The 14060-nt window shown below is 38.2% G+C and overlaps 1 protein-coding gene across 9 annotated transcripts in view; it reads left to right on the top strand.

Annotated features, from left to right (window-relative positions):
- The window catches only part of CREM (cAMP responsive element modulator), a 36736-nt gene extending 24463 nt beyond the window's left edge, over window positions 1–12273 (top strand). For 4 of the 9 annotated variants that reach the window (XM_054629322.2, XM_054629356.2, XM_054629339.2 and 1 more), the window contains 3 exons: window positions 1027–1170; window positions 9084–9240; window positions 10920–11536. In XM_054629322.2, the coding sequence (XP_054485297.1) occupies window positions 1027–1170; window positions 9084–9240; window positions 10920–11064 (446 nt within the window). In that variant the 3' untranslated portion in view covers window positions 11065–11536. Of the gene's footprint in view, window positions 1–1026; window positions 1171–4608; window positions 4757–9083; window positions 9241–10532; window positions 10892–10919 lie in introns of those variants that run through there. The other 5 variants (XM_054629330.2, XM_054629365.2, XM_054629348.2 and 2 more) reach the window with 4 other exon arrangements.
- Window positions 12274–14060: the final 1787 nt, after the last annotated feature.

Below are 14060 nucleotides of genomic sequence, written 5' to 3'. Positions count from 1 at the left end.
ATAGGCTGGGCAATGAGTGGATTGAGGACCTGGATGTGCTGGTGGCTGAAACACTGACTATGAGCTGGCAATGTGTGCTTGCAGCCTAGAAAGCCAGCCAGATCTTAGGCTGCATCCAAAGCAGGGTGGGCAGAAGATCGAGGGATGCAATTCTGCCCCTCCACTCTGGTGAGACCCCACCTGGAGTGCTGCATCCAGCTCTGAGTTTCCAGCACGAGACAGACATGGACTTGCTTGAACAGATCCAGAGATAGAGTTAGATGATCTTGAAGGTCCTTTCCAACTCAAGCCATTCTGTGATTCAATGATATTTCTGTGTTTAACAAAGGCAATGCTAATTTCAAAAGGAATATACAATTAATGATGTCTCTAGGGAATTGCATTTTGATAAATACTTGATTATGGCAAGAAGACAGTATGATTTTTATTAATGGGGAAAGTATATTTGGTTTTTTTTATATTGCTATTACATTGGGGGAAGAACCCTACTTTGTTCTGTTTCTTTTTTTACATGAGTATTGGGCTCTGTACAACTGTGTACAACCTGGTTAAAAGTTGTGCTAAACTTTTTCTTACACTAAGGAAAAGATTATTAGCGTTAGATATCTTTCTTTTCCTTTGTCTTTATGTCCTGGATTTTGTTTTCTGAGAGTCAATAAACAGCTTTTTTAAGATTTTTTTTAAATAACTCCTATGTTAGTATTTAAAACATCACTTTTATATGGCTAGGAGCTATGATTTTTTCCCCACATATTTAAACTATTTTAGTAGAGTTAATATTTGTGGAAATAGAGAGATAAAATGTGTCGAACACAGCTTTTTATCTGTTATATGTATGGTATATACTACACAACAGACTTTATATTTGTGGAAATCAGTATTAATATTATCTAAGTTTTATCATACAATTGATCCTTAAGCAAGGAGAGGACCAGGAGTCCGTAAGACAGTGTTTATTGCATGTTTTTTAGCATGTGTTATGTCTTTCTGTTGCCTAACTTCTCTTTTTTTTTTTCTCCTGTTTAGTTACCATATCTCAAGGTGGTACAATTCAGACTGTGACAAATTCGGGAGCTCCTCAGCCAGGTGCTACCATTGTGCAATATGCAGCACAGTCATCTGATGGCACACAGCAGTTTTTTCTTCCTGGAAGCCAAGTTGTTGTTCAAGGTATATTTTAATAGTCTAGTTTGTTTTCATTTTTTCATATTAAACAATTTTTCTTAAAGCTTTTCTTATTTTGTGTTGACATTATTGCACCATTAAGTAAAATACTCATAGCAAGATAGAAGAGTCTTAGGAAGGGATTCAGGTTCTCTGCCTAGTAAGTAACTGCTACTGTGTTTGGTTAAAAAGAGTGAAATAGCAGTATAACATCACTTTGTGCTTTGGATTGTCCTTTGCAGATTTTGAGACATGTTTAATTGGAATAAAGGTACTCCTACAGATTGAAGTGAGATGCTGAAGGTGCACGTCATTTAATATATGAAACTAATTTGTTTTTTTCAGCAGTTAATGTTAATAAAACGCAAATTCTGAAGATTCTGGGATATGTTTAGGGGAGAATTTCCTTTCAACTTATGGCTCTTGCAGTTACTAGAAAGCAGATCCTTTAATGAAGCTAGTTTTCTCACAGAGGAATGCTTTGAAGGTCCTATAAAGTGCACACATGACGTGATGAAAACCTTTGAAAATGGGAGATAGATTTTTCTATGGAGACACTAAATTAATAGCTATGGAGAATATACAGATTAAAAAAAAATATTGACAGAGAGAAGTAGGGGGGAGGGCTGTATGAATACTTTCTTAAGCCAAAACAGCTATCTGAAATAAGCCATGAGAAGAGCTAGGAAGGATTTAGATATGTATTCATGGAGTGGATGAGGATCATCAAATAAATGTCAAAATACATTGTTGTCCCAAGACTTTTCCAGAAGCATTTCAAGTGCTTTAAGACTATAAAATGAAAACACCTTAGCTAAATGTTAAGTTTTTATTGTTCAGAGAGTATTGTTACAACTTCCCAAAATGTTATTATGAATACATACTTAACAAAATCTTAAGACCCAAATTTGGCTGTCCCCCAAACCAATTTCCCACTCTAGTACTGCATGTTGTTCTGAGTATGAGTCTAATATGTTTTCTGTGTGTGTGCCTATACATCCCTTAAATCAGAGGCTGCCTCCATCTCTCCAGGTTCACTGTAGTATTTTATAGGTACTGCTTTGATTCTTCAGAGCTTTGGTGTCAGGGGCAGAAAGAATAACTTCTCAGCTGCTTCTTAAACTTCCCATCTGTGAAGAAGCACAGCATTTGAGGATTTTGTCTGGCAGCATTTCAGTCCTTGGGAATTCCATTTGACTGATTTTTCCCTTACAGACTCTCCATTACAGAGCTGTTCTCTGACAGGGCTGCTCAGTCTCAGCAAAGGGCTCCACAAGATGGAATTGCCCTTTAAGTGTTTTGCCTGTGATGGAAACTTTCAAAATGGATTCAGAGACAGTAACTGAATACCTTCTACATCATGTTTCTGGAAACATCTTGATACTTTTAACTAAATTGATTTGTTCTCTGTCCATGCTCAGAGAAGTTTATTTCCTGGAATTATCTATTCCTTTGATTCAAAGTCCAGTGCTTTAGTGAGCCTCGTAGCTCGGTAAAAAATGTGACATAACGTACAGGGAAAAGTACAAAGCAAACAGTAAATGAGCATGAACTTGGAGATGATGAGAAGATAAAAGGCTTCAACTTGTTCTGCATGCTATTGATATTAGAAAATCTTTAGGAAAAAACAAAACATATACAGTAAAATAAAAAGATGTATAAAAACATTGTGAAAATGTTTACAGTAATACAATTGTATGAAGGCAGCAAACCTGAGTTAATTACAATGGAGTGGGACAATGGAATAAGTTGAATATACAAGTGTCTGAAATGTCCTTATTACAGCACATCTTGCCTATGCCAGAAAGTCTGTTGGCATACAGGTTATGAACATTTGTCATTTATGTACACTTTGTAGTTGACTGTTCACCTAATATTGTGATAACATAGATTATAATAGAAAAATTATTCTGCTTAGTAATCCTACCACTTACATATGTATTTTTATAATAATTTTGGGTAGGCAGCATATAATTTATTTTATCATAGTAGAAGAAAAGACTATAACAAATAGCTGGAAACAGAAAAGATCTGTTTCAGATTCTGTTTCAGAATCTTTCAGATAGCATATGTATTGATTTTTTTCCTAAAGTATTTGTTAATGAATCTCATGTAATAATGGATAAGATCACATAAACCCTGTGTTTGGTATTTTCTGATAACCTGTGGTGTGGAAAAATACTAGGATAAAAGTGCCAAATATATTGATCCGATTGAGTTACATTGTATTTGCTACAAGTTTACATTGGTAGGCAAAAGAAGAGGGAGTTCTAGTGTCTGGGCAGTTTCCTAACACATTAAGGGTTAAGGATTTTTTTGCTAGCTGAAGAAGGAAGTGTTTTGATTATTAGTGAAAGTGAGTGTAGAAAAGTTATATAAAACTAATTTTGTTGGGATCTATTTGTATTTATGTTACAATGTTAGTGATATTTGAAATCTGTGGCTTGAACTTCTTGTGCTTTAGTTCTGATCTTCTGTACATATGATCCTGAAGTGCTCCTGTAATCACAGAGCACTGCTGTAAACACAGGATGTAAAACACAGAACATCAATGCAAACATTGATGCTTCCACTGCTGCCATCCAGCACAGTTTCACAGTTGATAAATTACCACTCTGAATTAGTTTAGTACAAAGACCTTAGAAGTTTGCTGTGCACTACATACAAACCAGTGCTTGGACTCTTTGTCTGAAACTATTTCATTTGTATTGAAATGAATGTATTTCATTTGTATTGAAATGTATTTGTAAATAAGGAGTAACTCTCTTACAGCTGAGTTGTTGTTCTTTTTAATTTATATTTTAAAGCAGAGTCAAGAGTCAAACAGATCTCTTGGACATATTTTGAAAAAGGAGGGAAGGGGGAAGAGGTAGCCTTTACCCAGAGTTACTGTTCTGCTTGTTACAGCATCTGAAACCACTGGCTTTAGGTTGACTTACTTCGTTGGAGTGTTCCTTAATAATTTCTGAAGCTTTTAACTGAAATTAAATGAGTGGGTTGTGGGTTTTCCTGCAAAGCAAGGAGCTCTAGCCTTTCATTTACCTATTTGTTACAGCTTATTAAGCTTTCCTGTCTTGCATGCCTGTCCAACAGAGTTCTCTGCCTTTTAGTGGAACTGTTCCAATGAAAACAACTGCATGTCTGTTTTAAATTTCCTTATTTTCTATCCAATCATGACTTTATCATTTGGATTCATTCATGAATGCTAGAGCCACGTTTTCATTTCTGTCAGTCAGTGCTGTGAATTTTCAGGTCTTTCTTAACAGCCTGCTTTGTGGTGAGTGCTTTCTGTAGCTTTATGAATAATTCAGGGGAAAAGAACAAAGCTAGGATTATAGCAATATGGAAGAGGAAAAAAAAACCAGGTTTACTGGAAAAGGAATTCTTTGGGCTGCAGTTTCAGTGAGCTGTTCCAGTGATGGAGCACGTTAATGACAGCGGTAAGCAAGTGAGGTCATTGTGATGTCAGTGCTCTTGCTTGTAATCCTGCACATGCTTGGTAGTTTGGAACAGTTCATGCTGAGCTCTGGTAGAGGAGCAGCAGAATCGTGTGTGCAGAAGTTGATCATGGCTGTAACAGGAGATGAAACAGGTAAAAATTTTGTTAGCCTTTGACATGGTGTTTTTGTATGTCTCTGCAGTGTTTAGTTAATATTTGTGGCATTTTCTTTTGAACCTGTTGCTGTAATTCTTTCATCTCTCTAAAGTCATGCAAATAGCTTCTAATTCTCTCTACTTAGTGTAGGACTCCAGGGCAATTTTAACAGTTTTGTTTGTGGGAGAAAAACTAAAAATCACTGTTAGTGCATGAGTTTTTGCACAGATTGATTCAGTAACTGTTCTTTATTACTTGATGCAGGATTTTGCTGAAAACAATCCACCACTCTACTTTTGCATTTTTCTTTATTGTGGTGATAGTCATATATGTTGCTGTGTTTATAATTGCTTTTGGTTTTGTAAAAATAACAACTGCCTTTTTTATTGAGCAATAGACGCTACAAATTTGATAGCCATGGGCTTCAACCTAGCGTGTAAATCAACCCTATGCTCCGAGTATTAAAAAACACTGAATGGAAACAGATTTGAGGGCAATCATTGAAGTACTGTAACGCCTGCTTGTTTTCTCCTGCACTGTTAAAATGGTCTGTTCCTCAGCTAATTGAGTTCAAAAGGCTGACGTCATTAGATTTCCTGGAATCGTGTTGCAGTAGGGAACTGGAAAAGTTAAACTCCAAACAAGATACACATTGACGTCAGCTCCAAGTCATGCTGCGATTTAGTCAGTTCCTTTCTGCCTCGTCAATTGCCTCCGGCAGCTCGGTAACATTAACTGCTTCCCTGCCGGCTCCTACGTGCTGCTGCTCACTGCTGCCGCACGTCGTTTCATTAATCCAAAGATAAATATCTTCTCAGGGTCGATGTATTTAATGCTCAAAGGGATAATGATTCATGCCTTGTGTAGCCAGTTTAGTGGTGAAGTTAAAAACCCCTTGATAATCAAGTCCCACCATTGTGACTCACAGAGGGGGAGAATAGGCGTCCAAATACATCGGGCGTTTTTTCTCCTGGATAGTCACTGAAAGAACTGAGTGCAGGGATGCTCTCTAGTGTTCAGCAAGTTACTTTTTCCAAGAGGTGATTGCTTTTTTATTTTAATTTTTTTTTAATGCATGTTTGGTTTTTTTCACTAGTTGTCTTTTGGCTTTCTTAATTTCCTTTATGTAAGTCTCAACTAAAAGCTTCAGGTTTTCAGTGACTTTTAATCCCTTGCATTTTAAGGGGTAAAAAAAAAAATAAAAATTACCCAGGGCAATGCATTAGGGAAATGGATCAACTCGAGGTTTGTTGCTTTGTTAACACTCTCAGTTCTGTTTCTGGTACCTTAGGAATTACATTAGACCTTGGTGAAGTGTCATTAGAAACAGCCAAAGAAGTTTGGCAGTCTGGATGAAGTGTGTGGGACATTTGTCTCAGATGCTGAAATGGAAGGTATTCTTCACTGTAATATAGATACATAATTAGGCTTAAAATAACTTTGAAAAAAATTAAATTTATCCCACTATGTTTAGAACCTGTTTCATCTTTCCAAAGGTCTTTTTCTGGGGAAGTCAGTTACATTGTAATTTCTTGAGCTAATACACAAAACATTTTTCAATCTTCAAAATATATTTTTGCAATGATATATAGGAAAATATGTATTATTGCACAGTTAAAAGATACTTTGTTAGTGCTATGCTATGCTTTTTTCTTGTTTCTAAACAGTGGTGTCTGGATTGGCAAGGTCAGTACCACCAGAATAGTTATTTATCTGTGTTCCTGTGCTGGCAGATTTCTAATTGAGACAACTGTCAGGCAGAGACTGCCACTACTGGGACCTGCTCAGACTAGAACATTTACCAGTGGTGTTTGCTGATCCCAGCTGAGATAGGGACTTGCTTTTGTTAAGTCTTGCTGAAGGTACATGATCACTCTGAGTCCTCTGCACAAAAGCTGCAGTAAGTTCTGTTTGCTGCCATCTGAGCTTAAGTCAAACTCAGACAACAAATTAGTTGGTCTTGCCAGGCTGAGGTGGTCTGGGTTGTGGAGCTTTCCCACCATGACTTCATCTACAGAATGGTTTGCTTGGATTTCTAATTCATTGTAGCTAAGGCAAATTAAGGTAACATCTCTTTAATAATACCTAGTGATGAGATAGGAAAAGATAGTTCTTACCATAGAGTCTGCAAGATGTATGTAATGTGGGCAGCATAAAGGTGAGCCTGAAGAGTTGCTAAAATTCCACTTTTATAGTTAGTGAGCTGAGGTACCATTCCATTGACATGACTGGGACTGCTAAGAAATGTGGAGGATTTGAAGGGTTAAGCAATTCCCCTGTAGATGTACAAGATGACCAAGCCCTGTGCTCAGGGCAGCTGCCTGTCATTGCTTACAGGGCTGTTCTGAGCTGATTTCCCCCTCCCTCTCTCCCTCCCACATCCCCGGGGGATTATCCAGGTCAGTTCACTGGTCCAGTTCATCTTGTAATTCCACAAACACTTTTACCCACAGGACTGAGGAGGGGGGGAGGTGCATGGGGTTTAAGCTGATAATGATTTCAGGACATGGCTGTGGAATTGTAGTCTAAGCACAACTTGATTCTATTTTTTTGTTTGTTTTGAACTAGTGAAGCACTTACATTAATATAGTAAGAATAATAGTATATTTTTATTAGATTTATTTTTCCCCCCCTATAGTTAACTGCTCAATCTGTCAGCCTCCCCAAGATATTTTTGTCTACCTTTTATTTTTCCAAGTTGACCTGGTGTCAGCTGAGATAGAGTTAATTTTCTTCCTATTAGCTGGTACAGTGCTGTTTTTTGGTTTTAGGATGAGAGAGGTGTTGATAGCTCATTCATGGTTTGGTTGTTGCTCAGCAGTAGTTGCACTCAGTCAGGGACTTTCCAGCCTCTCATAGTCTGTCAGTGAGTAGGCTGGGGGTGCACTCAGAGCTGTGGGGGATCACATCCAGAGCAGCTGACCCCAGATAGCCAGAGGGATATTCCATACCTAAGGCATCATGCTCAGCATATAAACTGGAGGGAAAGCTGGCCTGGGGCCTGCTGCTCAGCAACAGGCTGGCCATTAGTTGGTGAGTGGTAAACAATTGCTTCTAATTTGCATTAATTATTTTTCTTGGGTTTATTTCTCTTTCTTTTTGTTATTTTCCTTTTCATTACATTTATTATTTTATTTTATTTCCATCAAACTGTTCCCTTCTCAACCTATGAGTTTGCTCTACCTCATCCAGCTGGGGAGCTGTGTGGGTGGAGTGAACAAGTGACTGACTGTGTGGTGCTTAGTTGTAGGCTGGGGTTAAACTGTGAGACATGTTTTTCCATTATTTGAATAGTGCTTTGGAGAATTAAAGTATAAAATAAGTGTAACAATAGCCTCTGAAACATCAACTATATTCAGTTGCTTTAATGACAAAATTTGAATTTTTGTTCTATCATAATATAAAATATTTATGGAAGGAAATAGGTAAATACTTGCTCAGAATGTAAAGTGGAGTATGTTTTTTGTTTGGTTTTGTTTTCTGTCAGACAAGACACAAGTACTTAGGACTTCCCCAGTGTTTTTAAGTTGAGGTACATCACGTAGGGACAAGTACATCTGAAACAAAGAAATGACGTGAGACTGTAAGAAAGGTGTTGGTTTCCAGTCATATCAGATCAGCATTTGGCTTGGGGAGGGCACAAAACTGCTAAGCTGGAGCTGAATCTGAACTTTTGCCCTCTGATTTACTGTGCAGCTACACTCCTTTCTGTGCAACTGCCACTGCTTCCTGTTGCTGCTAATGCTGCAGCATCCCATGTGTGGTCCTCTTGCCCAGGGAACAAATCCCTGAATATCCTGAGCACTTGTCTGTTTCTTTTCATTGTAGCAACAGCAGCTCTCACTCCTTATCCAAGGGTTGCCAAACTGCTTTTGTAAGAGGAGGAGAGGCTGTGAAGCTGGTACTGTTGCTATCACAAGGAAGGAGGAGAAAGTTGTCTTCTGAAGCAAACTGAATCCTGTGCAGGGAGAACAGGGAAGCATATAAACCTCAGTTTAGATGCAGGGCCTTCTTTTTGTGGGATTGTGCAAACAGGAAGTGTCACTGCCAGAACTGTTTCTCAGACTGCTTTCCCCTTGTTGTATGAAGAGAGCCATGTGGAAGCATGTCCAGCTGGCTACTGGGGCCACGTGCTAGAGCAATTCAGACACTTGACAGTATGGAAATAAATGCTATTAAGATAAAAAATACAGTTGTGTCATGACAGATGTGTGAAATAATTTATGTATCTGGGATCCTGGATAAATCATTGTCAGAAATCTGTTATTTTCAGATATACTTTTTTTTTTTGCCATAGATTTTAAAATATGTTTCTTTTATACAGCTGCCACTGGAGACATGCCAGCTTACCAGATCCGAACTCCCACTACTACCTTACCTCAGGGAGTGGTTATGGCAGCCTCGCCAGGGACTCTGCACAGCCCTCAGCAAATGGCAGAAGAGGCCACACGCAAGAGAGAGCTGAGACTTTTGAAAAATAGGTAAGACTATACAATAATTCATGGTCAGTGTTGGAAACTACCTCCCCCACCCCCCCAAACATTATAACAAAGTGTTCTTCTTAAGGTCATAAGCACTGCCTGTAATTGATGAAGGGAAGGCAGGAAATTCTTTTCAGTCATCCCATGTCCTTCTAGCATAGAGTATTGGTTGTTTACTCTGTCCTTATAGCCATGGATTTTTAGTTTGAAAATATTAGGTGATTCAGAAATCAATATCAGATAATTTTTGTGATGATCCAGAGTTACACTTTTTGTTGCATTTTACTTCCTGTCCTCTCCCACTAATGACAGTAAAATGACCAGTAGGGCCTCTTTCATTTTAAAGCATCCCCACAAAGAATTGTTTAGGAAAATAGCTGAGGATCTCATTAGCAGCTGTCCATTAATGATGCTGTGAAGAGGACTTATTCAAAGATGGAATGATAATTATAGACTTTGCCAAATACTTGGCTGCTGGGATGAGATACTTTGCAGTGCCCCTGTCATTTTGTGAGGCCCATTGTGTGAAGTTGCTGTATATTTTTTAATTAGTTGTCATGGACTTGACTGAGTGTTGTAAATGTCAGTCTTTCTCTGTGCAGTCTTCTTGCTATTCCTTGGGGAGTCTGTCTTTTTAAAATGTGTAGCCACCTCTGTCATTGGCAGATTAATAGTAGAAATAGTCTGCTCTGCAGATCTCTAATACACTGCTTAGCCACTTGTCTTATAATTGAATTAATGGTATTGCTTTGCTCTCATGCCTGTTCTTTATTTTAAATTACTTACAAGAATCACTGCATTGTTGTGCCTCCTTTTTGTTTCTTCTTCCTTCAGTTTTAAAACTAATGCCTATGCTATAGCTCGTAGCTTGCTGGAATGTTAGCCTCTCACAATTTGGTAGTTTGTCATGTTCCAAGGTAGTAAAGGAGGACTCCCAGTACTTCTAATATTTCTTCTGGAATTGAATGCTTGTTTAGTCACTTGCTTCTGAGCGCACTAGCCAAAGCGTTTAGCTCAAATATTAGAGACTTTTGAGCAGAACTACAAAAATGGCTTCAGGCTATCATTTGCCAGCAACAAAAACTACAGACTCGTGTGGCTGTAATGTGCTCAGGCAGCCAGTTCTGAAATGCTAATAAATTGTATTTGTTTGGATTAAATTGTATTGTACATTGTTACAACATGCTGTGAGTTTTTATCTACATGTAAGCTTGGCATCTAGTTTTTATCTGAAGAGAGTAGTGTTATGTTTGTGTTTTTCTGAAAGTATATTCTCTGGGTTTGGTTTTAAGATTTTGATGGCAGAAGACAATGCTCCCGATAAACAGACAAAGTAGAATGTGGCTGGAAGAAGAAATGCTGCTTTCCATCCTAATGTTTAGTGCAACTCAAGTCAATACATCATCAATTACTCCCTGTTTTTCTCGATTCTTCTGTGTATTGGTTCCATCTTTGTATTTGGTGATGCTGGATGCGTTTCAAGTTCTAGATGCTTTGGATTATATTTTAACTATGTTACTGCTTTTGGATGTTATCCGATGTTCTGTTTGTGCAATCCAGCAGTTGGTGGTGGTGGTTGTTGTTATTGTGGAACCACAGGGTTTGCAGGTAATTGCATTTATCCAGTCTTTGCCATATTGTGGCTGTTCCTGTAGTCATTTGCCTTGTATTGGTTCCAGGGAAGCTGCCAGAGAATGTCGCAGAAAGAAGAAAGAATATGTCAAATGTCTTGAAAATCGTGTGGCTGTGCTTGAAAACCAAAACAAGACTCTCATTGAGGAACTCAAGGCCCTCAAAGATCTTTATTGTCATAAAGCAGAATAACTGTCTTTCATTTGGACCTCCTTTATTATGAACTTTAATCAAGGCATGAGAGGAAGCAATTCTACAGATTGCCATATGAACTTGAGAAAGAGACACTTGAGGCCCTTGTGGAACCCAGTTTTGCTTAGTGTTTTCAGACTGATTTGGGAGATATTCCAAAATTTGGAATTCTGTCATAGTCTCCATACTCTGCTGAGCTTTCTAATGGCATGCAAATGGCTTTTTTGTTTGCACTTTTTACTTCTGCTTTTTGCAGGGAAGCTGCTAAAGAATGTCGACGTCGGAAGAAAGAATACATAAAATGTCTGGAGAGTCGTGTTGCAGTGCTAGAAGTTCAGAACAAGAAACTTATACAGGAGCTTGAAACCCTAAAAGACATTTGCTCTTCCAAAACAGATTAGTAAAAATATTTATTATACTGTGAACTAAGATATGTCCAGTTGCTTTGTAAGACAATACATAGCCAACATGACTTACGGCTTTCTCTTTGTGTCATTTATAATATATTCCAACTCCTAACATTCCTGAATGCTTTCCTGCTTTTTATCAATTCATAGCTCTAATTTCAGGTTTTTCATGCACCATCCTTCTGTCTCCCAAGGAGCCAAATGTTAAAAAATATAACAAAGTAAAAAAGTGCATAATTTCTAAGAGCTGTTTCTTTGCCATGTATTTACAAATTACTTTTACATGTTACTGAGTGTCCTGCACATTCAAAATATTTTGCAATTGTTTTAGATGAATCATAAAGATAATGCATCCAGTAATACAAGAAAATCAAACAACCCAAGGTATCTCAGGAAAGAGTTTATAAAAGAATGTTATGATTATATGTATGTACTAGCATACTAGTCTACAGATGATTTTATGGCATATTTTTATATTAGTTGCTTTGTGGAAAAAAGTATTGTATTGCTGTCACTGAGTGCCATGGTTAAAGATAGTTTTTAATAGAACCATGTTGTTTAACCTGTGTAGTGTCTGATTTCCTTTAAAAACCTGGTTGAGATGCTTTAAAATCCATGAGTATCTGAAAGAAGACAAAGGGAAAAAAGCACACCTAAGCTCATGACATGATGCTAAATATATTGTAAATACCTGTAAGATGCTCTCTGTTATATGGCTGCTATTTACTTAAATTTTCTGTATTCTGCAGAATATTTGATTCACTGGAGGTCTGTATATTAAAATTTCAATGTTCATCCTGAATACTTCACATTCTAGATCCTGAACACCTGTAGATAGTTGCCTGTAGTGAAGATTGATGGTGCAGTTCTTTTCACAATTTCAGCAAACTACTGAATGGTGGTCAAGGTGTCCTAAGGAAGAGAGCTTTCCAATAAGTAACTATTTGCTGATTCACTGAGTTCTGGAGTAGCCTACAGATGAGAGCTGAAGATTTTTAAAATAAACCCATGTTTAAACCAGATTACAGCTCTCGTAAATGCAGTATGTGCCAACTTTCCATTGTGCTTTGAAAAAACTAGTGTATATGCAAAGTTGCTTCTGGGTACTTTTTAAATTCAGGAGTGATCTAATTGTTTGGCCAGTACAGTCTATGAGCAGAGTATTTGGGAACTTTGCTGGAACTAATGGCCTTACTGATGTGGTAGGAGGAGAGGCCTGTTTCCTACTTAATTGGCTTTACTGAGGGTGTGTGTGTGAGAGAGTGTGAGTGTATGGAAGGGGAGGAGGGGTGGAATCATACTGAAGTCATTGAGACTTCCTAATTTAATTTAAACTCAATTTGCATTTAACCCTCTTCACTCTGACCCTGTTGGGGTGGGTTGGTTTATGTATATGATTTTTTTATTCTTTCCTAAATTACTTGAAATACACAGGATAATTTTCTTGACTATTTTGAAAATCCCACTAGGTACCTAAGTTGACATCATTTGTAAGAAGAGGTATTCTCTCTCACTTCCTGCAGCCACATCAGTTGGTTTAAGGAGGTAACAAGATACCTCTGACCTCTAAGGCTCTGATGCAGGTTTGGAACAAAAGTAAAGTAAACTTTGAAATATCTTCTTTGCTGTGAAAATACATCTGAAGTGCTAAGGTCAGCAAAAGTCAAAGGTTCTGTTCATGTTGGACAGGATGAATGCAACCTGCAGATCCATTTTGCAGCCTCTGTAGTGCAACAAGTGAGTTGTTTGTTGTGGCTCTGTCTGTTTTCTGTTACAGGTAGGCATTGCTCCTGACTCACAAGGGATTTGGAAACTTAAATAGAGAAAAACTTGTGTGTGTGGGAGATATGTCTCCAGTAAAAATTCCCCTTTATCTTCACGATAGTGTCTGGTTCTAACTACAGTCTGGTACTAAACTACAGTTAGAAATTTGATGGGAGGAATCCTTGTCTATTCCACATCTGTGTACTTGGTACTCATTTCTTTACTAGTAGAATCATAGAATGGTTTGGGTTGGAAGGAACCTTAAAGATCACCTAGTTCTAAACCCCCATGCCATGGGCAGGGAAGGAAGAGTTGGAAGGAACCTTAAAGATCATCTAGTTCTAAACCCCCATGCCATGGGCAGGGATGCCACTCACTGCTAAATCACGTTGCTTAGAGCTCCATCCAGCCTGGCCTTGAACACTGCCAGAGATGGGGCAACCACATCTTTACTGAGACTCTTGTTGAGTGCTAATCTCTGAGTAAAGAATTCATTCCTAATACCTAATATCAATCTCTCCTCTTTTCTTTATAACCACTGCCCCTTGTCCTGTCATTGTCTACCTGTGTAAAAAATTCTCTTGCTCTCTCCTGTAAGCCTCCTGTAAGTACTGAAAGGCTCAGTGAGGTCTCTCTGGAGCTTTCTTTCTCCAGGATGAAATAGCCCAGTCATCTCAGGCAGTTTCCATTGGAAAGCTTCTCCTACCCTGTGATTATGTTTGTGGTGCTCCCCCAAACTGGCTCTAACAGGTCCATGGCTTTCCTGTGCTGGGGCCCCCAGAGCTGGAGCAGAGTGAAGGGGCAGAATCCTCTCCCTCACCTGCT

The sequence above is a fragment of the Agelaius phoeniceus genome, chromosome 1, assembly GCF_051311805.1.
Source record: "Agelaius phoeniceus isolate bAgePho1 chromosome 1, bAgePho1.hap1, whole genome shotgun sequence".
NCBI lineage: Eukaryota > Metazoa > Chordata > Aves > Passeriformes > Icteridae > Agelaius > Agelaius phoeniceus.
Note: the sequence above shows the minus strand (reverse complement) of the source record. Positions and strands in the feature narration are given on the sequence as shown.